Raw genomic sequence first — 27,998 nt, 5'->3', positions numbered from 1 at the left:
ATACTCATTTATAATTTAATTTAAATAGTCTTAAAAACATTAAAATATTAAAAAGATTCACTCAAGTGGGGGCAGAGTAGTCTCTGCTTCAGAAGGAATTTCCTCCGAAATTTCAGCATCATCTTTCTCAACAGTTCCCAGGTGTACATCATCGCCAACTTTAGTTACTGTCTCGGATACTGGAACACCTGGCTCATCAACTACCTCTCCTTCACTGGATCTGTATGTGTAAGCTGAAGGGAGGAGAAGAAACTTATTGGATATTTTATTCTACATCAAATTACCATACCATAAATTTTTGGACCAGTCTTTATGAACTATTACATTGTAGTACCCTAATTTTATATGTAGAAAATTACTCACCATTTTTACAGCAGTGGCAGTCCAGATTTGTGGAGTCGCATGCATTATAGATTGTGTAGTACCCGTGAGGACACTTAGAAATGCTACAGTAGTCTCCAAAACCTTTACAGCCATCCAGTGGAGAACAGTTGTCAACTATTGTGACTGGAGGGGGTAGGTAAACATTAAATTAATACCAGCTTCAATTAGGTTTTACAGAGACTTAAATTCAGAAACGTGTCATATTACAATAAAGATTGCTCAAGTCTTGAAAGTTAAGTAAAAAGCTTACATTTTTTACAACAATGGCACCCTGAAGAGCATGCATCAACAGCCTTAACATAACCAGCAGGACACTCTTCAGTTGAGCAGTAGTCTCCAAGGTTTTGACAAGATGAAGTTGGGGTACACACAACTGGAAGTAAAGTTATTTAACACCAGAAATAAGCTAGAATACATAATTGCTTCAATATTAATGTGTCACTTAAGAAATTAGGCCCACCTTTCTTGCAGCAATGGCAGCTCTGATCTGGAGAGGAGCACCCGTAAGTTTTCTTGTAACCATAATTACACTCTACAGTGCTGCAGTAATCACCAGGATTTCGACAATCCAACAGTGCAGTACAAGGCTCCAGTCCAGCTGAAAGATAATTTACATCCAAATCCACATACAAATGTACATCCAAATCCACATACAAATGTACATCCAAATCCACATACAAATGTACTAATAGCAAAGTTCAGTTTCTCAAATAAACAGCTCACCTTTCTTGCAGCATCTGCATCCTGGGGTATTTGAACTGCAGCCATTCAACAGTTCACTGTAGCCAGTTGGACAAGTTGTAAGGCTACAGAAGTCTCCTGTACTGTTGCACTTATCAGTTGGACTGCAGAATGCTACCACAGAATCTGTAATAAGTTGAAGTTTAAAGAGAACAGAAAAACAGTGAGGCTACAAATACCCAAGAGGTTCAAAATTAACAAGACATACCTTTCTTACAACATCTACACTTCGGGTCCGTTGAACTGCAAGCACCTGAAAGCGTTGTATAACCTGAAGGGCAGCTATCTGTTGAACAGTAGTCACCACGGTTTTGACATTCACTCAACGGGGTGCACTGGGCCACTGGAAAAGAAAACTTTACTTAATCTCTCTAATCAAGAAATGTTACTGTATTAGAGTAAACTAGAATAATGCTTACCTTTTTTGCAACATCGGCAGTTATAGTCCCTGGAATCACAAGCAGTGAAGTCTGTTACATAGCCATCTGGGCATGAAGTCTTACTACAGTAGTCACCTGGAGACTGGCATGTACTTCTTGGGGTACAGACTGCAGTGTCTGAAGGATTGTATTAAAGACCAGTTTAGCATCTCTTAAATAAAACTAGCCAGAGACTAGTTCAATATGCAATTACTATGCTGTATAAAAACTACGCCACTTTCATGCCCCATGAATGCTATATACCAGAAGTTTTATTGTACTAAAAGCTTCAACACCACCACTGCATACAATTAGTGTAAATCAGCTTAAGGTTAAGTATAATTTGACAAAGCAAGACAGTTTCACAGAGGTTTCAGGTTAAACACGACCAGGACTATCAGCAGGCTAAGCAAAACAGCAATCATAAGCAAGCAAGCATCCACTAAGGAAAAATCAGGATGTTCAGAAGCAGCTTATATACAAGCTAGAAAAACTTTAGAGAAGCACCCACAAATTAATCAAACTGTTTATCTAGTATATACCATACAAAGTAAAAACCTAATGGGAGAACTCTAGGCAGCCTCACCTTACATGATCAAAGACCACATTAAGCCTATCTTGATAGGTGCCCTTAAACAATGAAGTCCACTAAACCCACAAAACATCTTACCTATTTTCCTGCAGCACCTACAGTCTGGGTCACTGGATTCACATGCTCCAAATAGTTCATTATAACCGGGAGGACAGTCTGCAACACTACAGTAATCTTCAGTACCACTGCACAATTGTGTCTTTACACACACTTCTGAAAATAGAATAACAGTGACAGAACCTGATCTCTTCAGGCCTCACTAAAGACAGTAACTACTAACTAACTTGAAACAAAGGCCAACAATTTTTACTCTAGATATCAATCACCACAATATCAAAAAACTGAGGAAGCAATCTCAGCAGTCAACCCCATGCCTACCCTTCTTGCAGCAACGACAGTTCGAGTCACTCGAAATGCAGCCGCCAAAGTAATTCTTAAATCCAGCTGGACAAGCCGATGTACTACAATAGTCTCCAGAGGAGAGACAGCTTGGGCTTGGTGAACAAGTAACTGCTACCCCTGAAATAAAAAGGACAGAAAACATTAGTAACCCATGACTTTCTAAGCTCATTATGCAAGCAAGTATCAAGTATCCATTATGCAAGCAAGTATAAAGTCTCCATTATGCAAGCCAGCTTTAAAGTGACTAAAAAAAAGTGTTCCTTACTCTTTTTACAGCATCTACAAGCTGGGTCAAGAGATTTACAACCCCCTATAAGTGTATCATACTCAGGGGGGCAATCTGTGGTACTACAGTAATCACCAGGGGCTGAACATAAGGATGAAGCTTGGCATGTAACTACAAGTTGACCTGTAGAAATAGGTGTAAAGTAAATACATCATAGGTGGAAATTATTACAGTACTGCATTAATAACTTAAAGCTAAAGCAATTAGCAGGATTAAGAACTCTACAGCCATTGTTTACACAGGTATTACAGTCTCAAAAAATCTGACCCATAGTATTAATTTGTAAGCATGAAGGGTCCCATTGCTGTAATAGAATTTATAGTATCACTAGTGTTTGAAGCAAATACTGTACTTACTACAGCATACAACACCTTAACTAATGTATAGTACATTATAGTATCTATAATGGACAAAAAGAATTACACTAAACAAGCTGCCATACCTTTCTTACAGCAACGACAGCTAGGATCTGTTGAGCGACAACCACCGAAGTCAGTTCCATAATCAGGAGGGCAAGACTGTTTGCTGCAGAAATCTCCACTTGCTTTACATGTATCTAGAGCAACACAGTCTGGCACTGTAAAAGTAAAGCATAATTAAAAAGTTACATACTGAATACCAAATAAATATGAGCAACAAAATAAGAGTACCCACCTTTATTACAGCAACGACAGTTTGGGTCAGTAGAACTACACCCAGTAAAGTTTGCAGTATAACCAGCAGGGCATGACTGCCTACTGCAGTAGTCCCCAGTTGCTTTACAGCTATCCAGAGCAACACAATCTGGCACTATATAATAAAAAGCATTACACTCTCCCAGCAAAAAATAAGCTTTACACTCACTCCCAGCAAAAAAAGTTCAAAACACCAAACTTCAGAGTAAAACATTACCTTTTCTGCAACAACGACAGCTTGGATCACTAGATCTACAGCCAGCAAAGTCTGTTGTATAACCCACAGGGCAGGACTGCCTACTACAGAAATCTCCAGTTGCTTTACAAGTGTCCAGGGCAACACAGTCTGGGACTAAAAAAATTAGTAATATACAATATACTCATGGAATTTCAGCAAGTTACACAATCAGTATATTACAAGATTTCAGTATATTACAAGATTGTTTCAATTACGGTTAAGCTCTCCAAACCTTTCTTGCAGCAACGGCAGCTTGAATCAGTTGACTGACAACCAGTCAAGTCTGTAGTATAACCAGTGGGACAGGGTTGTCTACTGCAGTAATCACCAAGTGCTTTACAATTATCTAGAGCAACACAGTCTGGAACTAAAAATCACAGAAAAGTTAATTTACTTTTAAAATTTATCATTTAAGTACAGGTCAAACTTCCAGTAAAGTCACTACCTTTCTTGCAACAGCGACAGTTTGAATCCGTAGAAAGACACCCATTGAAGTCTGTTGTATAACCTGTTGGGCAGGACTGTCTGCTACAGTAATCTCCAGATGCTTTACAAGAATCCAGGGCAAGACAATCTGGTACTGTAGAAGAAAATTGTTAGCAATTTCATATAGTACATAAGTACTGCAAGTATACAGCTAAGACAGCAAACTACTTACTCTTTTTGCAGCAGCGACAGTTTGGATCTGTTGAAAGACACCCAGTCAAGTCTGTTGTATACCCAGTTGGGCAAGCCTGTCTACTGCAGAAATCTCCACTTGCTTTACAAGAATCAAGAGCAACACAGTCTGGTACTATAAAGAAAATTTAATATTCTTATCAAGTGCACCTTGCAAAGTATAGTCCTAAAGTCAGAGTTGGTAAAGTAACCAAGTCTAGTTACACATTTTACTAATCTAGTAACTTTTACAAAAAGTGTAATCAAGATCAAATAAAACTAGTAAAGTCAATCTTATAACCAGTCTGACAAGGCTTTCTATTGCATTAGTTCCCATTACTTTAAAGCTAGAGCAGCAGTCTGGTACTGGAAATTGTGCTATAACCAATAAAAAGTTTCGTTTATTACTTACCAAGCTCTTTCATACAGAAACACCAAAACGCTGTACAAACTTACCCTTCTTACAGCAACGACAAGTTGGATCAGTAGAACTACACCCATTCAAGTCAGTTGTATAACCTGTAGGGCATGATTGCCTACTGCAGAAGTCTCCACTGGCTTTGCAAGCTTCCAGAGCAACACAATCTGGTACTGCAAGACAAAATCAGATCACCCAATAGTCTAATTTAAGACTTAAAATTAAAGTACCCTGCTACCATTACCAATAACTTACTTTTCTTGCAGCAGCGACAGTTAGGATCAGAAGACTGACATCCATTCAGGTTTGCAGTGTAACCAGCAGGGCAAGGCTGCTTACTGCAGTAGTCTCCACTGGCTTTACAGCTGTCCAAAGCAATACATGGTTGTTCTGCAACAGGAAAAATTTGGTCACTGTCAAAACATACTTCAGCCTTGTCTTCAAGGCACTTCATAGTTTCTTTCCCCCTCAATGACCATCTATTAAAGCATAAAGATTTAAAGCTAGTTTAGCCATGATCAACACTACAGCAACCTGGCAACCACTAATTAACCATTTAACTAAATATTTAAATAGAATAAAGGAACAGTAAGAAATTAAGCCTGTGCATGCAGGGGTAAAGAAAACCCTTCCACAACAAATCTCACCTTTCTTACAACAACGGCAATTAGGATCCAAAGAATAACATCCACCATTGTCTGTAGTGTAACCAGATGGACAAGGTGTTAAACTGCAGAAGTCACCAGAGGCCTTACAGGAATCCAAAGCAACACAGTCTGGCACTGTTTAAAATAAAGTTTTAATTACCAGGTTTTCTGGAAACAAACTAAATTCCTTTTGAAGTCAAATTATGTTCAATTTAATGAGAATTCCATCAATAAGAATTTTTGAAGTTATAGCATCTAACCTTTCTTGCAGCAGTGACAGTTAGGATCAGTTGACTGACATCCACTCAGGCTAGTGGTGTAACCAGTGGGGCATGGCTGCTTGCTACAGTAGTCTCCACTTGCCTTACAAGAATCCAGAGCAATACACAATTGTTCTGTAAAGAGTTACACAAAATTAACATAGAAACTTAAGATCCTTTGACAAAATTCTTTCAAGACATTAAGGTTAATGGCATTAGGGAAAAACCTAGTCATGAAGAGTAGACTACCTTAATTATCTTATCTATGAAACTCTAGTTTCCCCCACCTTTCTTACAACATCGGCAATTAGGGTCTGAAGAATAACATCCACCATTATCTGTAGTGTAACCAGATGGACAAGCTGTTAAACTGCAGTAGTCACCAGAAGCCTTACAGGAATCCAAAGCAACACAGTCCGGTACTAGTTAAAGAAAAGCTCCATTAAATCTATTCATAGTAAAAGTCCCACGAGATATCCACCACTAAGAACCTACAGAAATACTAGAACATCACCTTTCTTGCAGCAGCGACAGTTAGGATCAGAGGACTGACAGCCACTTATGCTGGTGGTGTAACCAGAGGGGCATGGCTGCTTGCTACAGAAGTCTCCACTTGCCTTACAAGAATCCAGAGCAATACACAATTGTTCTGTCAAGAGTTACACGAACATTAACAAACTTACAAACCCTGAAACTTACAAACCCTTTAACAACAGGATCTTACAAGAAACCCCCTTTAAAGTTAATGACAAATTGAAAAACTAATTCATGGAGAATACACTACCCAAATTGAATTTCAAACTAAAGGACTAAGAAACTATACCTTTCTTACAACATCGGCAATTAGGATCTGAAGAATAACATCCTCCATTGTTTGTAGTGTAACCAGATGGACAAGCGGTGAGACTACAGAAGTCACCAGAAGCCTTACAGGAATCCAAAGCAACACAATCTGGTACTGTTAAAAATAACTAATCAATACAGGTGTTCTGGAAATTGAAGTTAATTTATACCAAAGGGTCCCACAAGAAATCAATAAAGAAAAACTTTAACTACAAACAGTATTACCTTTTTTGCAGCAGCGACAGTTAGGATCAGAGGACTGACAGCCACTTATGCTGGTGGTGTAACCAGAGGGGCATGGCTGCTTGCTACAGAAGTCTCCACTTGCCTTACAAGAATCCAGGGCAACACACAATTGTTCTGTTAAGATACACAGAATTAACATTTAAACTTACAAACCCTTTAACAAGAGAAGCTTACAAAAAAAAAAAAAAAGCTTTAAAGGTAATGGCAAATTGAAAAGCCAATTCATGAAGTACACACTAACCCAATTGAATTTCAAACTATAAAGGACCAAGAAACCATACCTTTCTTACAACATCGGCAATTAGGGTCTGAAGAATAACATCCTCCATTGTTTGTAGTGTAACCAGATGGACAAGCTGTGAGACTACAGAAGTCACCAGAAGCCTTACAGGAATCCAAAGCAACACAGTCTGGCACTGTTTGAATGAAATATAATCAATACAGGTGTTCCAGAAATCAAAGTCCAGTTTACACCAAAGGGTCCCACAAGAAATCAAAGAAAAATTTGAACTACCATACAGTAATACCTTTTTTGCAGCAGCGACAGTTTGGATCAGAGGACTGACAGCCACTTACGCTGGTGGTGTAACCAGAGGGGCATGGCTGCTTGCTACAGTAGTCACCACTTGCCTTACAAGAATCCAGAGCAATACACAAATGTTCTGCAAGAATTAAAGGACATTAATATTAAAGCTTAAAAACTGACAAAAGGATCTTGCAAGAAAATCGTTACAGGTAATGACACCTATGAAAATAGCAAGTCAAGTTTAGACTATCCTAAATTCTCAAAAAAACTAAAACCTCTAGTTTCCCACCTTTCTTACAACATCGGCAATTAGGGTCTGAAGAATAACATCCACCATTGTCTGTAGTGTAACCAGATGGACAAGCTGAGAGACTACAGAAGTCACCAGAAGCCTTACAGGAATCCAAAGCAACACAGTCCGGTACTAATTAAAATAAAAAGGCCAAGACCAGTTTAGTAAATTGGTTTATAGTAAAGGTCCATGAGATAACCACCACTAAGAACTTACAGAAATACTAAAACATTACCTTTCTTGCAGCAGCGACAATTAGGATCAGAAGACTGACATCCACACACTGGTGGTGTAACCAGTGGGGCATGGCTGCTTGCTACAGAAGTCTCCACTGCGCCTTTTACAAGAGTCCAGGGCAACACACAATTGTTCTGTCAAGAGTTTCACGAAATTAATGGTACTAGCAGAAGTTTCTATACATATTGAACTTTTCAAGTGCTAATGACATGCAAGGAGAACCAAGTAAGAAGTATACCATCTTAATATGGAATTGAAGATTAGGATTATGAAACTACCTTTCTTACAACAACGGCAATTAGGGTCTGAAGAATAACATCCACCATTGTCTGTAGTGTAACCAGATGGACAAGCTGAGAGACTACAGAAGTCACCAGAAGCCTTACAGGAATCCAAAGCAACACAGTCCGGTACTAATTAAAATAAAAAGGCCAAGACCAGTTTAGTAAATTGGTTTATAGTAAAGGTCCCACAAGATAACCACCACTAAGAACTTACAGAAATACTAAAACATTACCTTTCTTGCAGCAGCGACAATTAGGATCAGAAGACTGACATCCACTTACACTGGTGGTGTAACCAGTGGGGCATGGCTGCTTGCTACAGAAGTCTCCACTTGCCTTACAAGAGTCCAGGGCAACACACAATTGTTCTGTCAAGAGTTTCACGAAATTAATGGTACTAGCAAGTTTCTATACAAATTGAACTTTCAGGAGTGCTAATGACATGCAAGGAGAACCAAAGTAAAGTATACCATCTTAATATTGAATTGAAGATTAGGATTATGAAACTACCTTTCTTACAACAACGGCAATTAGGGTCTGAAGAATAACATCCACCATTGTTTGTAGTGTAACCAGATGGACAAGCTGCGAGACTACAGAAGTCACCAGAAGCTTTACAGGAATCCAAAGCAACACAATCTGGTACTGTTGAGAAAAACATTTAATTAATACAGGTGTTCTGGAAATCAAAGTCCAGTTTATACCAAAGGGTCCCACAAGAATTCCATTAAGAAAAATGTAGAACTACCACACAGCAATACCTTTTTTGCAGCAGCGACAGTTAGGATCAGAGGACTGACATCCACTTGTGCTGGTGGTGTAACCAGCAGGGCATGGCTGCTTGCTACAGTAGTCACCACTTGCCTTACAAGAATCCAGAGCAATACACGATTGTTCTGCAAGATTTAAATGATTAACATTAAAAAAAAATCATTTAACAGTGATCTTGCAAGAAAGACCTATTAAAGGTAATGACACTTACGGAAATACCAAGTCAAGAAGTATAGACTATACTAACAATTATCTTGAAAAAAGGACAAACTTCTAGTTTCCCTACCTTTCTTACAACATCGGCAATTTGGGTCTGAAGAAAAACATCCACCATTGTCTGTAGTGTAACCAGATGGACAAGCTGTGAGACTACAGAAGTCACCAGAAGCCTTACAGGAATCCAAAGCAACACAGTCAGGTACTAATTAAAAGAAAGAAAAGCTCAGTTAAGTAAATCTATTCATAGTAAAGGTCCCATGAGATATCCACCACAAAGAACTTAGATACACTACACATTACCTTTCTTGCAACAGCGACAGTTAGGATCAGTTGACTGACAGCCACTTACACTGGTGGTGTAACCAGTGGGGCATGGCTGCTTGCTACAGTAGTCACCACTTGCCTTACAAGAATCTAGAGCAACACACAATTGTTCTGTCAAGAGAAAAATGACACTAAAACTCACAAGTTCCTTTACAGAGGGATCTTACAGTAAAGATCCATTAAGGATAACCACACCCAAGGAAACACCACCAAAGTCAAGTATCTACTATCCTAATAAAAATGCCACCGACAAAAAACTAGTTCCCACCTTTCTTACAACATCGACAATTAGGGTCTGAAGAATAACATCCTCCATTGTTTGTAGTGTAACCAGATGGACAAGCTGTGAGACTACAGAAGTCACCAGAAGCCTTACAGGAATCCAAAGCAACACAATCTGGTACTGTTAAAAATAACCTTTAATCAATACAGGTGTTCTGGAAATCAAAGTCCAGTTTATACCAAAGGGTCCCACAAGAACTCCATGAAGAAAAATTTGAAGAACTACCATACAGTAATACCTTTTTTGCAGCAGCGACAGTTAGGATCAGAGGACTGACATCCACTTATGCTGGTGGTGTAACCAGAGGGGCATGGCTGCTTGCTACAGTAGTCACCACTTTCCTTACAAGAATCCAGAGCAACACACAATAGTTCTGTAAAATTTAAATAAAATTAGCATTAAAACTCAACCCTTTAACGAAGGGATCTTGCAAGAAAGACTCATTAAGGGTAATGACATGCAAGGAAAAAAGTCATGAAGTGTAGACTGTCCTAACAATTATCTCAAAGGACTAAGAAACTTAGTTCCCACCTTTCTTACAACAACGACAATTAGGGTCTGAAGAATAACATCCTCCATTGTTTGTAGTGTAACCAGATGGACAAGCTGAGAGACTACAGAAGTCACCAGAAGCCTTACAGGAATCAAGAGCAACACAATCTGGTACTGTTGAAAGCCAAAAAGTTACTCATAATAGTTTATTCAAATTTTAGTTTAAATAAAATCCAAGCCAATTTTTAGCGAGAAAGCAAGACCTAAACTTAACCTACTTCTCTTGCAGCAGCGACAATTAGGATCAGTCGACTGACATCCACCGAAGCTGGTTGTATAGCCAGCAGGGCATGGCTGCTTACTGCAATAGTCTCCACTTGCCTTACAAGATTCCAAAGCAACACACAATTGCTCTGTAAAAATAGTTATGAAATTAGCAAAGTTTAGATATGAAACCTTCCAGCAAGTTAGAAGACAGTCTACTATATATAAAACACCAAAGAGTAGACTACCCCAAGTAATTTAAAGTTAAAGGATGCCAGTAAGTTACAGATCTTAAATACTCACCTTTCTTACAACAACGGCAATTAGGGTCTGAAGAATAACATCCACCATTGTTTGTAGTGTAACCAGATGGACAAGCTGTTAAACTGCAGAAGTCTCCAGAAGACTTACAAGAATCTAAGGCCACACAATCTGGTACTAAAGGAAAATTTAAACACTTACTCGAGGTTTATAAGACAGTTTGAACAACTGTACAGTAAAACTAAAGTGAAGAAATTCAGAAATATTAAAACTTAATCTTACCCTTCTTGCAACAACGACAGTTAGGATCAGTTGACGAACACCCACTAAAATTAGTTGTATAACCAGCTGGGCAAGGCTGCTTACTGCAGTAGTCTCCACTTGACTTACAGGAATCCAAAGCAAGACACTGTTGCTCTGTCAATAAATCCCAATACCAATTACAAACACCTTAAATTCTATAGTCACCCACTATCAGGTTTAACCACATTAGTCAAGCCAGCACTTATGCCAGATTAAGTATACTCAAAGCCATCTGGCACACAAGTAAAAGCCAATCTGAAAAGGCTAACAAAATTATCAAAGCCCACAACCCACCTTTCTTACAACACCGACAGTTAGGATCTGAAGAATGACATCCCGTGTAGTCTGTAGTGTAACCAGACAAGCAGGCTGTTGTGCTGCAGAAGTCACCAGTGGCTTTGCAAGAATCCAAAGCAACACAATCTGGTACTGAGAGGGAAAGAATTTCCAGTTTGATAGAGTACTTAAGTAAAGCAGTTATCAGGAATTAAAGTAAAAAAACCATCTCACCTTTCTTGCAGCAGTGACAATTAGGATCAGTTGACAAGCATCCACCAATATTAGTTGTGTAACCAGCAGGGCATGGCTGCTTACTGCAGTAGTCTCCACTTGCTTTGCAGGAATCCAAGGCAACACAGTCTGGCACTAAAGAAAAGATTTATTTTTTTTCACAAAGCAATTTACATGAAATTTAAATTCATTAAAAATTTAAGACACCCACCTTTCTTGCAGCAATGACAATTAGGATCTGAAGAAATACACCCTGTATAGTCAGTAGAGTACCCAGTTGGGCACACAGCAAGACTGCAGAAGTCACCAGTAGCTTTACAGGAATCTAAAGCCACACAGTCTGGTACTGTGAAAGAACAGAAATATTAAGTGCAACATCTTATGTAAGAATTTCAAATCTACATTACCCAAGTACTAATTCTCACCTTTCTTGCAACAGCGACAATTAGGGTCAGAAGACTGACATCCACCCAAATTAGTGGTGTAACCAGCAGGGCAAGATTGTTTACTGCAGAAGTCACCATTGGCCTTACAAGAATCCAAAGCAACACAATCTGGTACTAGAAACCAAATACAATTACTATACAGATTTATGAAAATTAAAACATTTAAGTCCCACAGTAACTCCATTAACAATGGACTAAAAAATTACAGGAATATTACCCTTTTTGCAGCAGCGACAGTTAGGATCAGTCGATTGACATCCATTTATGCTGGTGGTGTAACCAGCAGGGCATGGCTGCTTACTACAGTAGTCTCCGCTAGCCTTACAGGAATCCAATGGAACACACTGCTGGTCTGTAAAAAAGTAAATATGTCAACTCAACCCCAAGAGTACTTTAAACCCAATGTGGAGACACCCTATGCAAAGGTTTTAATTTTCCACACCAGCTGCCTCCTACCTTTTTTACAGCAGCGGCAATTTGGATCTGAAGAAGAACATCCAGTATAGTCTGTAGTGTAACCAGAGGGACAGGCAGCAAGACTGCAGAAGTCACCAGAAGATCTACACAATTCTAGAGCTAAACAGTCTGGCACTGAAAAATAATAAAGTATCAGAATATTGTAACTTGAAATCTTAGGATATACCATGTACCAAATACATAATGTATACCTTTCTTGCAACAGCGACAGCTTGGATCAGTAGATTGACACCCACTCAAATTAGTGATGTAACCAGTGGGGCAAGGTTGCTTACTGCAGAAGTCTCCACTCGCTCTGCAGGAGTCCAGAGCAACACAATCTGGTACTAGTAAATAAAAGATACAAGATTCAAAACATTAACTTACAAATAAAAATGTTAAGTCTTTAAGGCTATCCAGCAGGTTTACCGGGAGTTCATGAACACAAACGTTACTTTTCTTTCAACAGCAAGAGTTAGGATCAGTGGACTGACATCCAATAAAGTTAGTTGTGTATCCAGCAGGGCACAGCCGCTTGCTGCAGTTGTCCCCAATTGCTTTACAGATCTCCAAAGCAATACAGTCTGGTACTAAAATAAACCATTTTGTACACTGAAAAACGGCATGACTAAATGCCATTTTGCTCTTGCAGCAGTTAGAAACTAAAGCAAACATTAACAATACAGGTTGCAGACCCTTTATGGGTCTAAGGAAAACTGAAAAAGATGGGCTAGGGAAAACTAAACAGAAGCATTTGGCAAAGGCTTGTTAAATAAAAAATTACCTTTCTTACAACAGCGACAATTAGGATCTATTGATCCGGCATCCAGTAAAGTCTGAAGTATACCCTGTTGGGCAAGCATTTAAGCTACAGAAGTCTCCAGCTCCTCGACAAGTATCCAGAGCCACACAATCTGGAACTAACAGATTATTCAGCAAAGAGCATACACAGTAATCCACAAAAAATATTCCAGAGCCTTAAGACAATCTGCCAAGGATAAAACACATCCCTTACCTTTCTTGCAGCAGCGACAGTTGGGATCAGTGGACCGGCATCCACCCAAGTCTGATGTATACCCAGCTGGACAAATAGACAAGCTACAGAAGTCCCCAACTCCCCGGCAAGAGTCTAGGGCAACACAATCTGGAACTACAATTGAAGTAGTGGTAAAATTCCAGTAACCATCAGCTAAGTATGAAAAAGTTATCCACAAAGGCAAGACAAAAAAACAACTTACTTTTTTTGCAGCATCGACAATTAGGATCAGAGGATTGACACCCACCAAAGTTAGTGGTATAACCAGTAGGGCAAGATTCTTTGCTGCAGAAATCACCACTTGCTTTGCAGGATTCTAAAGCAACACAGCTAGTTTCTGCTGCCAAAAAACAATTAGCAAAGTCAACCAGGAAGAAAAACTGAAATCAATCTTAAAGTAAAGAAAGGTTGATACAAATCATTCATTTAGTTTTAGTAAGCAAGCCTTAACTAAATTACCGACAAAAATGTCTAACTTTTAAGAAACCAGTAAACTCCAATGATCTCACCTTTCTTGCAACATCTGCAGCGAGAGTCTGAGGATGAGCATGATCCATAAAGAGTGGTGTACCCAACTGGACAACTAGACAAGGAACAGTAGTCCCCACTACTCTGGCAATTCTGCAGAGGAACACATGAAACTTTCTTACAACACCAGCAGCTAGAGTCATATGACTTACAGCCATCAATCTTCTGTAAATGGGTATCTGGACACAGAGTCCTGCTACAGAAATCCCCAGGGTCACTACAAGTACCCAATGGCTGGCAGATATTCTTCTTACAACACTGGCATCTTGGGTCTAATGAAGCACAAGCATTAGCAATACCTACAAAGCCAGCTTCACAAGTACCAGTTGAACAATAATCCCCAGGGCTTTTACACTGATCTAGTGGAGTGCAAGCAGTAGAAAGTCTATTCTTGCAGCACCTGCAGTTTGGATCAGAAGATGTACAGGCAGAGTTAATCGTATCATACCCAGCTGGGCATCCTGTGAGACTGCAGTAATCACCAGGAGATTGACAACTTGAAAGAGGCTGACAAGTAGTAGTTTGTACTTTACAACACCTGCAGTTAGGGTTACCAGAAAGGCAATCTTTGGTAGTGGCAAAGCCAGAGGGACAGGGTTGCAAGCTGCAGTAGTCTCCTTTATTCAAACAATTACCAGATGGTATGCATCCTTCAGCAGCATACTTGCAGCATCTGCAGCCTCCAAGTGTTGTATTACAAGCATTTATTATAGTGACATAACCAGCAGGGCAGTCTGTTGAGCTGCAGTAATCCCTACTAGACTGGCATTCCTCAAGAGGAGTACATGTTCCTTTATCTTTCTTACAACAACTACAGCTCCCATCAATTGAGTAGCAGCCTCCAGGATTTCTAGAATACCCAGTAGGGCATTGACCAGTAGTACAGAAATCACCAGGTTCCGTGCACATTGAGAGTGGTATACAATTCGAAGTTACTTTCTTGCAGCAATTGCAGCGCTCTCCAGTAAGGCTTAGACAAGTTCCTTGCTCAGTTGTGAAGCCAGATGGACAACTCGAGGTTGAACAGAAGTCCTCTGTACCTTGGCAGCCAGTCAGTGCTCTGCATGGTTTCACAGAGACTGCCTTCTTACAACAGCGACACCTTGGGTCATTTGACCTACAACCAGATGTTATGGTGTTATAACCAGTAGGGCATTCAGTCTTGCTGCAGTAGTCTCCATCAGCTGTACAGTCCCCAAGTGGCAGACAAGGTTCATCAACTATCACTGTAGATAGAAAATCAAAATTAACATTGAAAATAACTTAAGGCACAAAGATTATCACGAAAATAAGTATCCAATTACAACTAACCTTTCTCACAACAGTTGCAGATCTGATTGGAAGACCTACAAGCACCTGGAGTGGTTTTATAGCCAGTGGGGCAGGGCTTTGCACTGCAGTAGTCTCCAGGCAATGAACAACCATTGAATGGCTTGCAAGGATCAAGGACTTGAACTGTCAGAAGTTTCAAATATAGGCATTAAAGAAACTAAACCTGAACTAGGAAAATTTACTAGACATACGACAGGATATAGCTACTTACAGCTTATGCTAGACTACAAATTTACCCTCTCAAATTTGGCCAAGGGAAGGAATATGCTAGCCACTCCATTAAAACAAATTTAGAACTTTGATCTCTTAAATTTGAAACTAATAAAACATGAACATTAAGTTGCAGTAAATTTTAAGCTTCAAATAAAGTTAATTTTACAAATCTCATTGCCAGCACAGTAGATATACTTATAAAAGTTTGAGGTAAACAAAACTATATACCAGTTGCCAAATAAAGAAAGAGCACTAGCACACCAGTGTAAATACACACACCCCCCAAAAACTGCCTTCCGAAGACTAAAATAAACCATTTACAAGACTTACTGCAACACCTTCCAGCAGTTTAAATTTAAACAAGCAGTAAGCATTCAGAACTTTTAAGAATAAAGTCTAAACAGACCTTAATAAGCCTCGTATTCCAGTATTTGAACTAAACTATTCACAGAAAGCACACTTATCAAAATTCATAAAAGTCGAAAGTACTTATAATCCCATAATACAATGTTTAGAATGATCTAAATTATTAGATCTGTGGGAAGCTGAACTAAGGGATTCAGAGTATGAAGTTCTCTCAGCAATACCTTTTTATCAAAGCACTGATAAGTGAAATTAGTAAAGTACACTCCTACCTAATTTTAGGAAGTATAATTTATTGACAAGGTTGGTTTTGATATTTGTAATCAAAAGTGAAGACTCCAATGCCAGAACAGAAAACATACAAGGATCCCAAAAGATTACTGGCGATTTTGACTGTTCTGGCATAGGAAACTTACTCCTGATAAGTATCAGGACAACGGAACTTTAGTACTAAACTGCAAAAACTAGTTATAAAACTTAACTTTCACCTTTACCAAATTGATAAAGGATGTGTTGGCAAAGTTTTATCAGCTCTGAACCACCTCTTATAGTATATAAAAGGTACTTAGTAAGCCTCACCTTTCTCACAGCAGTGACAATTTTGATTTGATGAAGTACACGTGTATGGGTTTTCTTTGTACCCGAGAGGACAGGCAGCCGTATCACAGTAGTCGCCAGGGGCCGTGCAGCCATTGGTAGGCTTACAGGTATCGAGCTCTGCTGTTTAAATAGATCAGAACAAAGCATACGCAGGCTTTAGTCCAAATACTAACATTAAATACTCAGTTACATTAAATTTAAAATTAACAGTTACATTAAATTTAAAATTAAAACTCACCAGGTTTACAGCATTTGCAATTAACACTACCACATCCATCAACAGGCAAATAACCAGTTCTGCACAGAACTGACTTTGTCGTGCAGTATCCGTTATCCCTCTTGCAGTCAGAGTCCAGCTCACACTTCCTACAACACCTGTTAAGATTCAAATTTCACCAATTACTGTTAAGAGGAATTAAAGCTTTAACATTCATTATGTTAAAGAAATACTTATTGGCACAGCCTGTTCGGATATTATATTAAAGGAAATACTTACTGGCACAGCCTGTTCGGACAGGAAATTGTGTAGTCTCTGTACTCTTCATTATTGCAAGCTTTCTTACAACTACCCCACACTGCAGAACAAGCTGAGGCGCCAACATCTTTTGAACAATCTGTAATGTGATAAGAACATAAGCTATTAGAACCAACTAGGATTTCGTTATTAGAACAAACTTTCAAGGATTAAGCTATACAAGAAGCAGCATAAGACTAAGTGAACAAAAACAAAATACTTACTAACAGAAATACTTACTAATACAGCAGGTGCAAGAAGGGTTAGGACAAGCCCAAGTCAACGAGTGGTCACACAACTGGCTCAGGCTGTTGTCTATACACTGCCCTTTAATCAGGTCTCTGCACAAACTAAAAATAAGGCTTTAATTCATAAGCAAACCTTTGAGGATAAAGGTAATCATTTAAAGTTTAACATCCTAGAGGCACTAGTTACTAACTAAAACTTTGATAAAGGTGTCCATTTAAGGACATTCATACAAGGCACTAGTTACTAAAGCCACAAGTAGCCTACTTACTAGTCATTCAATGCACATAACGTTGGAGACGGAGGGGTAGTACTAATAGTGTAATACCGGCCGTAAGGATCGCTGTATGGCAATGTCGAGTCAGTATACGTAGTTGAGAAAGTATAGTTTATGGAGGTAGAGTACGTGTAGTTAGTAGCTTGAATGCACTGCAAGCAAAGTAAAATTAGAAACTTTACAATCCTCTACCATTAAGCATTAAGAGTATTTCAAATTTGTGATTGTAACAGCTTTCAAAGCCCTACTTACCATTATCAAATGCCATCCTATGAGGATGGATGACAATGATGTACCCATCGTAGAGATCCTGAAATGTTAATAACATTTCTTTAGCTCTAAATCAGCCTTTGGAGGCCAAGGTTATGCTATATACTAACGGGGCTCGATGACTTTTACATATATAGTTATATTTAAAAACTTATCCTTAAAGATATAAAAAGGAACTACCAGCAATTTGAATGTTAAAGTGCAAAGAGCTATAAGTCACATTCCCAATCAGCTAATAGCATTACTAAACCACAAAAGCAGAGTTTATTTATAATGGCTCGTGAACTCTAGGGGTAAAAGAAATTTACCCGACTGTACACTAGACTTAAAGTGTAGAGTAAAAATAAACCATACTAAATTAAAATGAGTTCACATCTGGACTTTCATATTTAGTATCAGCTGACTTAAGTATGACAAGTTAAGTCATGAACAATAAGACTCACTGGGATAAGACTCACTGGGATAAGACTCACTGGGATAAGACTCACTGGGATAAGACTCACTGGGATAAGACTCACTGGGATAAGACTCACTGGGATAAGACTCACTGGGATAAGACTCACTGGGATAAGACTCACTGGGATAAGACTCACTGGGATAAGACTCACTGGGATAAGACTCACTGGGATAAGACAGGAAGCAATTCCTGCCAATTAGTTTAGTTTTCTGTAAAAAAAATCCCCTCACTACATTAACAGCTAAAAATCTTTGCTCTTAAGCCTAACTAGGAAGCACTTACATAAAATATTGGCGATAAAAACCTCAAGCCAAACCAAAGATACAGTATTAGAGCAATATTGTATTAATACTTAACGTTTAGGCGCAAGTAAATTAAATACTCTGGGCAAAAACCTTAAGCATCCAGGCCAAACTAATACTGTCACAAAACGTGTAAGAAAATCAATTTATGCACACCTTAATCCTAGGTTACCCATAAAACTTTATAGGGCAAGACTTAATCCTAGTCCCACTAATGCAGTTTTAACCAATCTACACACCAACACTTCAGTTGTGCTGAGCAGCTCTGACCTCTGGCTTCCTGACCTCTGGCTTCCATTAGTAAACTAGTGACCAGAATATGGTATTACAAATATTCAGTATCTTAAAGTCAAATTACACTAGTTCACACGGCATTTTGACAAATAAATGCTGATGCTGTAAGTACCAGACTTGCAAGCATCCTAGCAGCCCTTGAAAAGGGAAAGGGAGTACCACAGATATACATTTCACAAAGACATTTTAGGCATTTAAATGCATACGTGTAGTAACGTTTAAAATAAATTATCAAAGAATAACAAATCAATGCAAGTTGTTACTTGCTGCATAATATAAAACCTTCAAAGGTTGAAACTAGGCCCACCCCTGACCAACCTAGTAATTTTATTCTAGTTTGTTCTACTTATATTTTACAACTAATAAAGTTAAGCCTAGCTCCTGCTTTCACCCTTAATTTTATTCAATTAAGCAACATTATCCACTTAATTTTAAAGGAAAAGCCTTTTGACTAGCTTCAATAAAAAAATTTAGTCAATATAAACGTGATTCGGCAATAACTTCATGTTAAACTGCACAGTACCATTAGACTTCAAACTAAATCAAAGTTTGAACAAACCGAAATCACTATTGTTGATCAACAAACCAATAACCAAGAACAAACTGAAGTCACAGTTAATCAACAAGCCAATAACCAAATCAACAAGCCAATAACCAAACAAGTTAAAGCACGCAACATTATAAACAAACTTCAATTTTTTAATCCCTTCAAGCTTCAGGAGGAGTACCTCTAATATAGGAAGGGCTCTGAAAAATTTAGGTAGAGTACTAGGAGGTCTGCTAGTATTACTGGTATAAACCTAGTTTATCCATAAACAAAGTTAGACAAAACTTTCCTTATGGATAAGCAAAGTTATCCATAAGCAGAGCCAACCTACCCCTAAACTTTTAGATTTAGTATTTCATAGTAAAGAGCAATTATGAAACTACACTAAACCAATCTACCCAACAAAAACTTCATTATATATGTCAGTAAGGTGTACGGGAAGCTTCACAAAACTCAGATCGTTCCCTTCCAGTATGCAAAGGACCGTTTTCTATCCTCTTGACACATTAATGAAATTACTTAAAGAATTATATGTTTACTAGCCAGCCTTAGAAGCACGCTAAGGCATCAACTTTCACTAGTCTCAGTTAACAAGGCATTAGTTCCCCACAGAAATAACAAGAGGCCTTTAGTTCCCCCACAGAATAACTAAACTGAGGCTTCAAGCTATAACTAGTCTCCCATACAAAAATTAAACGCCATAATGCTGATCACTAACTAAAATTGATTTAGTCTTACATAGAAGAGAAATCTGGCTTATCACTAGTCCATAGGAAAATTGGAACTATGGCAAAGCTTACCACTTCTCCCATAGTGAAATTAGTTAAGGGATAAGTATCATTAGTCCCCCACAAAATTATACTGAACCATAAATCAGTTCCATAGGAGCAAAGCTTACCACTAGCATCCCATAGAAAAGTATGAAGAGTTAAGGTATAAAACTAAACAAATCCCATAGAAAAATAACTAAACTAAAGCATAAAGCTTTCCACTAGTATCCCATAGAAAAATTAAACTAAAAACCTAACACTAATCCCATAGAAAAATTAAGTAATCATTAATAAATAAAAAATTACAGAAAAAGCTTAATCACTAGTCTCCCATAGAAGAGTTAACCTGGGAAGCATAAAGCCTATAGCTAGTCTCCCATGAAAAATTTTACTAAAGCATGAAGCCAGCTACTAACTTGCTACTAACCCCATAAAAAGCTTATCACTATTCCCCATATAAAAATTAAGTGATAAAGCTTCACCATTAGTCTCCCATATTAAAGTTAAAACTATTCATAAAGTTTAATAATCCCATAGAAGTTACAGTTTATCACTACTCTGAATAATTAAGGGGTAAAGATTATCCCTATTCTATCAGCATCAATAAAGTTATATAAAAAAACTAATCACTTATCCCTATTCTGTTAAGATTATCAATAAAATTATATAAAAAAGCTAATCACTAATCCCGTAGAAAATAATCCATAAAGTTACATGAAAGCTTATCACTAATCTTAGTAAAGTTACACTAAGGCAAAACTAAACACTAAGCCCCATAGAAAAATTAAAGGCAAAAAGCTTACCACTAGTATACCATAGAAAAATTAAACAGGAATAAAACCTAAAACTAAACCCATAGAAAAAGTTAAGCTTATCACTAGTCTCCCATAGGGAAAGTAACTAAGGGATACCCCTAGCCTCCACAGTGAAATTAGTTAAGGGATAAATATCACTGATCAAAACAAAACTAGTCTCTCACAAAACTATACTGAACCATAAAGTATCAGTCCTATAGTCCCATAGAAAGATTAACAGCCATAAAGCTTATCACTAGCATCCCATAGAAAAGTTAACGATGGGATAAAGCTTATCACTATTCCCGAACAATGTTATATTAACGCATGAACATAAAAGCTTACCACTATTCCCGTAGAATAGTTATATTAACGCATGAAGATAAAAGCTTATCACCAATACCACTAATACCCGAGAAAAATTAAGGTTATCACTAGTCTCAAAAACTAGTGCATAAAACTTGAACACTAACCCCATAGAAAACTCGGTGAACCATAAAACACGCTAATACTGGCGAAAAATTAAACCTAGGCAAAAAGCTCTTCACTTTTCATAGAAGAGACTACACTAAAGCATACAAATTGTCACTAGTCTCAAAAACTACACAAACTTAAAATTTATCACTAGTTACCCATTAAAAGTTATCTTCGTTAAAGATTAATCTCACAGGAATAAAAACTAATTTATGATTGGCTATAAGTTAAGCCCTTCAAATAGTCTTGAATTTTAAAGACCTAGAAGAGAAGCCATGCCTAAAGTCCTAGGTAAGTAATGAAGACGCTCGTGACCTCAAACTAGCCAATTTAAGCCATGCCTAAAGTCCTAAGTATGGAATGAAGACCCTCGTGACCTCAAACTAGACCCTCGTGACCTCAAACTAGCCACTACACAATTACTAATAATGGAAGGTTAAGAAGTTAAGGCTAAAACCCAAAACAAGTAAAACCCAGGGAAATCTGGTAACAGTAGGAATTTTAGTTCTGGATACCATAAATGAAATTAGTTTCAGAATTTCAACCTTTAAAACCTCTTAAAGCAAAGTTAATTATGCATTAAAACTATTCAGAGAGTAATGGTGTTCCACACTTAATACTAGGTATTTACAATAAAATATCTGTAGACTCAGAAGGCATACAAAACCGACCGGAAGAAGCAACCACAATCGAGCCTCTTATAAAAATCGAGCCTCTTATAAAAAAGAACAGTACGTAGTAGTTTACGGAATATTTATCGCGCAAAGACGTAGTTACATGCAAAACACAGAATAAAATTATTTTCCATAATACATTTAATATGTTTGTTTACGCAAGACAATCGTACTATATACCATCAGCGATAAGTAATTAGTAATACACTAAAAAGTATTTAACTCACAATATTTTATACTAGGTATCAGTAAAGAGACGGATTAAATGGGGCACGCGTAAAGAAACTAATGGATAGAACAATTAAGATTAGGAACCAAGAAATGCAAAGTGCCCACATGGTAGAAATTAAAGTCTTAAGACTAGTTCCTTCAGCAGTAAATTTTAAGTTTTGAAGTCTCAAGTAGGTAATTAAAATACTAGTATTTTAAGGAAAATAAATTCTTAAAGCCTAGGGGGAGAAGACATTAAGAACTCACTAGGTTTGAAAACCTACTATGGGAAAAGATTAAATGTTCAAAGTAACAGTTAAACAAAGCCACAGTATTAAAAATTAGTAGTAATTAAGGAAAATGGGAAAAGATTAAATGTTTAACTTTTAGTAGTATTAAAAATTAATATCGCAACTCTTTAGGAAAACAAAACCACAGTATTAAAAATTAATATCGCAATTCTTTAGGAAGACTTCACACTAAGAGGTTAAAGTTATTTTAACATTAAGCTATAAAAGGATCAAGACAAATTCCGTAGTAACACACCCAATAACGAAGGATTCCTAGCTTAACCGAGAGAAAAGATATATCAATCTTAATGTAGAAAACAAGTTACCAATAAACAACAAACCAAAGACTCCTCGCAAATACACGTTGAAAGTTAACTTGAACTTAATAAACCTTAAAACATACTTACAGCTACAAACACCTAATAAACTTGAATAGCTCACTGTTAATTGGACAACTGAGCACTGTTCAAAGGAAGCAGAAGCCCCACACTGACCTCACCAATCGCTTGGGTCACGAAGTCGATTTTTAAAGTAATCGATTTTTAAAGTGACTAACGCAAGTGACATGGACCGCAAAAGACAAGTAGTGGCCTTAACAAGGCCACTGCAGCGCCGTTTTCTTGACGGCGGCAAGAGTGCGAACTATCTCAGCTGTAGTTGGTTGATTTTTTTTTCCGCTACCGTTAGAAAGAGAGTTGCAGACTAACTGAAGGTAAGAGTTCGTGCTGGCATAAGGCCAGCCGAATCTAGAAAAGCGAGCGGGAGAAAGAGAAAAGGGTTGGGGAAGCCTTATGTAGCCCGAATGAAATCATATAAATAATTATTGTCAACAACGCTCACGATTTCCGTTAATAATTCGCTGGAATGAGGCTGGGCTATCTAAATCGTGATGTTGAGTGACGCGCTATATTATTATTATTATTATTATTATTATTATTATTATTATTATTATTATTAACTAATTCTTCGGGGGCAAACCAAAAGGACATGAATTTACGCAAATGGATGAACGAAAGAAAACGAGACCTAGGAAGAAACGTCTAGACTTCAGAGTCTAGAACAAGGTCTCTATAGACCTTGGTCTAGACTATAGATGTTGGCGCATACACTGGATGACAAATTCGAAGGATATAAAATTTACTGTCTCCCTGATATATTTAACTTTATCAACTTAGCACGTAGTCTCAGGAGACAAACGCGAAACTCCAGTTGAAATAATCATCTTTACATTCCGAAATGTAACACCCACCTAGAAATTGTTTCCCCATCTTAATGTTTTCAATAAACTTTTCTGGATTTCATTTGTTATGATGGAAATCTTATCAGTTTTCAGTCTTTTTATTTGTCTCATTTATTATAACATTGCTGCCCACAGCAGACTTGTAACCTCTGTAGCAAGATTCTAAGTTCTTGGTTTTCGATCTTAGGCCTTGGCACGTTTCTGGAGGGCAACTGAGAAATTTCTGACCTCTTATTATTATCTGGATGAACTCCTATTCATGGGGCTATTGAAGAATATATATATTGTATATACTATTATTATTATTATATATAGATGAACCCTATATATATATATATATATGATAGATATATATATATATATATATATATATATATATATATATATATATATATATATGTACTATATATATATATATATATATATATATATATATATATATATAACTGTGAGTGACACAAATAAGCCTACCATGAGAATGATGCACTTCTGACGGTCTCTAGGCCTAATTTACGAGGAGAAAGTTTAACGTGCACCAGACCGCTAGCGGTCTGGTGCACGCTGCAATCATAAAAGTAAGCGTAAGGCCATTTTGAATCATATTTACATACAAATTCATATACAGGTATACAGTTTTCTATGCGCCTCATTTATTCGTTAGCTGCTTGTAAATAGTGGTAGTTATCGCTTGTTCAGTGAACTGAATGTGAACGTTAGAATAAAATTGATCAACAGACGATTTGAGGAGATACCATTTGAAGTGTCACCTTTCTTTGTACCTTATAAAGTGGTGTATCAAAGATGGTTAATTTCAATAATCTGATACTAAATGGCGTAACAGCTGTCAACTTCAGGGTTCTTTAAACAATCCTTTTACGAGTGCTTAATTGATAAATTTTAACGTGTCTCAAACCATGGATCAACCGAATGATCTACGTAAACTGGCGTGGCACCGATTGTGGTCAGTGATGCTACAACCACCGATGTGGAACAATTAATTCCAGTACCCTGGAAGGACTGATTGACCACAGTATGGGATCGAAAAGTTCCCGAACACGTGCTGGGAAGAAATCGCCGGCTAGTTTTTGCTGTTCTCATAGCGAAGATTGCATCTCTCTCTTGTCTTCTTAGTTTTTTTTCGGTTATTTTTGCTTAATAACACTGTACCATCCGACCACGTCTTCAGTCCAGTGCCACTCACATATGTTCATATGAGACTTGAATGATTGGTCTAATTTTTAATCGTTGCGCCAAGATTCGCTTTTTCACTTAATTTTCAATATTTTTTTACAGCATTGATGCATGTTTTTGTATCAATTGTTTTTTTTTTTTACAATTTATTCCATAATTACATCACAGCTACGTTCCTTGTCAGGAATTTTCTGTAATAACAGATAAACGAACATGATTCGGTATAAAAACACGCAACACATGTATACGGACACATATAATATATATACATTATACATATACATATATATATATATATATATATATATATATATATATATATATATATATATATATCAGCAGAAGAGTTCCTGGAAATCGAGACGAATAATAATTATTAAAACCAGGGCTTGAATGAAGACATCTTTATTAGTTGCGACTAGTTTCGGAGATTCACTTTCCTCCGCCATCGGGCAATCTATAATGGAATATATGCTACATTTAAAATCAATGGAGTTATAAGGTAAAAAAAAAATTACATACTACTAGATATAACAGCCTAAACACGCAGCAAAATCTTAGAATACAGAAAGTGTTTGTTGTCAATGCGTTTTTAGACTTAATTTCTACTGTTTTTTACAATAAACATTTTTTATTTGTATCTATATTTTAAGCTTTTTCTGCGTGTTTAGGTTACTATATCGCGTATGTAATTTTTTTTTTTTACTTTACAACTTCATTGATTTTAAGTGTAACATATATTCCATTATAGATTGCCCGATGACGGAGGAATGTAAATCTCCCAAACTAGTCGCAACTAATAAAGATGATCTTCATTCACCTCATTTTAGTTTAATATATTTATATATTTTATATATATATATATATATATATATATATATATATATCCTACAGTGTATATATGAACGTATTAACTGTCCATAAAAACCTAGTTTAATCATCATTGTCAACACCAGTGGCTTCTTTACCTTTTAACAGAAGGTTGATAAAAACTTCCAAAAAAAAGGGAAAAATAAATAAAAATAGACACATGCAACAGCCAATGTTCTCCCAGTTAAATATTAGAAGATAAAGAACTTGGAATGTCGGCCGCCTGGTTTTGAAATGACTTCGGTTGGGAGCTAGACACAAGCCGGTTTGTAGTTGGGCAATCGGTAGTTGCTTCTCTGGCAAGAAAATTGTCCTTTGCTTTGTAAATTGTTGGTCTTTAGGCTTCCCTCACATAAGAGTTTTTTTTTTAGTAGGCCTAATAATAATAGTAACAATGAGAGTAAAAGGCTTCTCTTATCATTCCGCCCTTTGGCATAGTAAACTGTCAGTAATATAGAGAGCTGGTCACCTTCAGTTGTTGGCGTTAAAACCAGTGGTTGGTCTCGAGATATTCTGTCAGTTGTTCAGATAAGGTGATTTTACAGAATTTTCTTGTTTCATTACGAAAAATAATCAGTTATGTTTATTTTTTTTTAGCAGAGTACAATAGCTGATTACTATCTGAACACATTATACAGCTATAGAATTGAGATCTCTAATGATCACACCAAATTCTTTCAGTAAAATATTTTGACAGTTCAGTTTCGGTACAAGTCTTTGGCTGCGAAGTCTTGCAACTCATCCTATTTTGAATTATTGTGTAGTCCTCATTACTTGATGAGTTTTTATCACCCTCATAGTTTTTAGTGAATTAAATGCAAATAAAATTTTTTCATGAAAATAAAAAGAACGCAGTAGTTGCACTTCATTCAGCTTTTCAAATACATGTATTCAATGAGCGATGTTCATAAATTTTTTCCTTTCCAAATGTTCAACATGCGTTGCCAATGTAATAAAAATGATTCATTTTTTTATTCAGCTTCAACTATCAAGAAATTTTAAGAATAGGTATGAAACTGGTTTAATGCTAAAAATTGTGTAAAAAAATATATATATATATGATCAAAATACTGTTCCAACACGCCCTCTTTTTTGTTGAAGGTAAATTTACCCGTTATTGAGCAAGGATCTGGATGAATATTTATCTACATTTGGTATTCCGGAAATGGAACGCACGCTTCATCAATGTTATTACCTATAAAATCCTATGAATATGAGACAAACTTGATTTAAATTGAGAAATTATGGAACTACTGACTTTTGCAATGTTTCTGACACTAGGCATATATATTTCATTTCCGTGATTAGGTCACTGATGAATTTGTGTGGTTCAAAAATAAATTCAAGTTCATATGTTTCGTTATGTTCAGAATTTTTTTTTATATCTTTTATTAGAGAAAATAAAAATTATTTTACAATTTTAATAGTATTACAGTCAGAATTTAATTAAAGTTAACTTCACTTTACCAAAAACAAATATAATTTTATCGTACCGTTCGGGTTGACAAATATTTTATCACGAACAATTTACAAATGATCTATGTATTTCAATGTTAATATTTTTCTGTACTTACCCATAAAGATTTTATCAGTACATATCTATTTTTTATCATCCTTGATTTTATAAACCGTCCAATACTAACGTTCTCTTTCATTCCTGCTTTGTGGGCTAACCAGATCCCAACAACATAGTCACATAAATCAAAATTACAGCAGTGTTCATGTCCTTTTTGATTGTGCTTCAAAATCCAGTTTTGAAATTTCCAATAAACATTTTGTCTTGATGTGACACAATTCATTTAATAAATCACAAAACCAATTAAGCAGTTTCTTGTAACACTTACAAAAATAAATTAAATGCATCACAGAAATTGGTTAAAATTAATGTCTGGTATTGAGTAAACAAAGGAAAATTTCACAAACAGTAATTTTATTCATATGTAATTACCCTTGTTTGTGTGTGGCTCGGTAGAGCTTAAAAAATTTTTAAGAAAAGGAAACGCTTAATTTTGTACGGGTGGAATAAATGGC

At 36.8% G+C, this 27,998-nt stretch overlaps 3 protein-coding genes across 11 annotated transcripts; all 3 read right to left on the bottom strand.

The window, feature by feature from the left end:
* Position 1: 1 nt before the first annotated feature.
* LOC136845049 (cysteine-rich, acidic integral membrane protein-like) lies at positions 2 to 12,703 on the bottom strand. 9 transcript variants are annotated; one of them, XM_067114803.1, is made up of 46 exons: positions 12,688 to 12,703; positions 12,476 to 12,610; positions 12,237 to 12,371; positions 11,999 to 12,133; positions 11,785 to 11,919; positions 11,574 to 11,708; positions 11,358 to 11,492; positions 11,043 to 11,177; positions 10,803 to 10,937; positions 10,514 to 10,648; positions 10,275 to 10,409; positions 9,982 to 10,116; positions 9,729 to 9,863; positions 9,437 to 9,571; positions 9,204 to 9,338; positions 8,908 to 9,042; positions 8,657 to 8,791; positions 8,380 to 8,514; positions 8,141 to 8,275; positions 7,861 to 7,996; positions 7,623 to 7,757; positions 7,335 to 7,469; positions 7,089 to 7,223; positions 6,787 to 6,921; positions 6,542 to 6,676; positions 6,233 to 6,367; positions 6,006 to 6,140; positions 5,719 to 5,853; positions 5,459 to 5,593; positions 5,067 to 5,201; positions 4,850 to 4,984; positions 4,395 to 4,529; positions 3,969 to 4,103; positions 3,716 to 3,850; positions 3,479 to 3,613; positions 3,267 to 3,401; positions 2,804 to 2,947; positions 2,515 to 2,655; positions 2,215 to 2,349; positions 1,545 to 1,682; positions 1,334 to 1,468; positions 1,108 to 1,251; positions 845 to 982; positions 635 to 757; positions 364 to 507; positions 2 to 233 (listed from the first exon to the last, which is right to left on the bottom strand). In XM_067114803.1, the coding sequence occupies exons 19-46, from the start codon at positions 8,186 to 8,188 to the stop codon at positions 58 to 60; spliced, it is 3,762 nt and encodes a 1,253-aa protein (XP_066970904.1). In that variant the 5' UTR covers positions 8,189 to 8,275; positions 8,380 to 8,514; positions 8,657 to 8,791; positions 8,908 to 9,042; positions 9,204 to 9,338; positions 9,437 to 9,571; positions 9,729 to 9,863; positions 9,982 to 10,116; positions 10,275 to 10,409; positions 10,514 to 10,648; positions 10,803 to 10,937; positions 11,043 to 11,177; positions 11,358 to 11,492; positions 11,574 to 11,708; positions 11,785 to 11,919; positions 11,999 to 12,133; positions 12,237 to 12,371; positions 12,476 to 12,610; positions 12,688 to 12,703; the 3' UTR covers positions 2 to 57. The 9 variants fall into 9 exon arrangements, with proteins under 9 accessions (XP_066970904.1, XP_066970895.1, XP_066970924.1 ...); XM_067114794.1 differs by lacking the exon at positions 12,688 to 12,703 and adding an exon at positions 4,182 to 4,316 and having other exon boundaries at positions 12,476 to 12,605; XM_067114823.1 differs by lacking the exons at positions 845 to 982; positions 11,999 to 12,133; positions 12,237 to 12,371; positions 12,476 to 12,610; positions 12,688 to 12,703 and adding an exon at positions 4,182 to 4,316 and having other exon boundaries at positions 11,785 to 11,908.
* Positions 8,891 to 13,114, bottom strand: LOC136842826 (uncharacterized). The gene is made up of 10 exons (XM_067110699.1): positions 12,970 to 13,114; positions 12,476 to 12,610; positions 11,999 to 12,133; positions 11,574 to 11,708; positions 11,358 to 11,492; positions 11,043 to 11,177; positions 10,284 to 10,409; positions 9,738 to 9,863; positions 9,204 to 9,338; positions 8,891 to 9,042 (listed from the first exon to the last, which is right to left on the bottom strand). The coding sequence occupies exons 1-10, from the start codon at positions 13,112 to 13,114 to the stop codon at positions 8,891 to 8,893; spliced, it is 1,359 nt and encodes a 452-aa protein (XP_066966800.1).
* Positions 12,688 to 23,194, bottom strand: LOC136845063 (prion-like-(Q/N-rich) domain-bearing protein 25). The gene is made up of 13 exons (XM_067114888.1): positions 23,074 to 23,194; positions 17,837 to 17,894; positions 17,579 to 17,736; positions 17,302 to 17,411; positions 17,044 to 17,161; positions 16,786 to 16,922; positions 16,527 to 16,667; positions 15,351 to 15,494; positions 14,021 to 15,265; positions 13,714 to 13,851; positions 13,491 to 13,625; positions 13,260 to 13,389; positions 12,688 to 12,822 (listed from the first exon to the last, which is right to left on the bottom strand). Exons 2-12 carry the CDS (start codon positions 17,882 to 17,884, stop codon positions 13,280 to 13,282), a joined length of 2,484 nt encoding a protein of 827 aa, XP_066970989.1. The 5' UTR covers positions 17,885 to 17,894; positions 23,074 to 23,194; the 3' UTR covers positions 12,688 to 12,822; positions 13,260 to 13,279.
* Between the last annotated feature and the right edge of the window lie 4,804 nt (positions 23,195 to 27,998).

The sequence above is a fragment of the Macrobrachium rosenbergii genome, chromosome 2 (assembly GCF_040412425.1).
Source record: "Macrobrachium rosenbergii isolate ZJJX-2024 chromosome 2, ASM4041242v1, whole genome shotgun sequence".
NCBI lineage: Eukaryota > Metazoa > Arthropoda > Malacostraca > Decapoda > Palaemonidae > Macrobrachium > Macrobrachium rosenbergii.
The sequence above is the reverse complement of the archived record's forward strand: the minus strand, read 5'-3'. Positions and strand labels throughout refer to the sequence as shown.

Excerpts from the sequence above, each read along its gene's own strand:
- LOC136845063 (XM_067114888.1), bottom strand. The coding sequence starts at position 17,884 with ATGGGTACATCATTGTCATCCATCCTCATAGGATGGCATTTGATAATG. Across the intron at positions 16,668-16,785 it reads TTGCAAATGCTGTAAACCTG|CAGAGCTCGATACCTGTAAG; the intron begins GTGAGTTTTAAT and ends CTATTTAAACAG. Across the intron at positions 15,495-16,526 it reads TTGTCACTGCTGTGAGAAAG|TTCAAGTCCTTGATCCTTGC; the intron begins GTGAGGCTTACT and ends AACTTCTGACAG.
- LOC136842826 (XM_067110699.1), bottom strand. The coding sequence starts at position 13,114 with ATGGCATTTAGTCATGCCGTTTTTCAGTGTACAAAATGGTTTATTTTA. Across the intron at positions 11,709-11,998 it reads TTGTCGCTGTTGCAAGAAAG|TGCCAGACTGTGTTGCCTTG; the intron begins GTGAGAATTAGT and ends TCTTTTCTTTAG. Across the intron at positions 11,493-11,573 it reads TTGTCACTGCTGCAAGAAAG|TACCAGATTGTGTTGCTTTG; the intron begins GTGAGATGGTTT and ends TTTCCCTCTCAG.
- LOC136845049 (XM_067114794.1), bottom strand. The coding sequence starts at position 8,188 with ATGGTGGATGTTATTCTTCAGACCCTAATTGCCGTTGTTGTAAGAAAG. Across the intron at positions 6,141-6,232 it reads CTGTCGCTGCTGCAAGAAAG|TACCGGACTGTGTTGCTTTG; the intron begins GTGATGTTCTAG and ends TTCTTTAACTAG. Across the intron at positions 758-844 it reads CTGCCATTGCTGCAAGAAAG|TTGTGTGTACCCCAACTTCA; the intron begins GTGGGCCTAATT and ends CTTTACTTCCAG.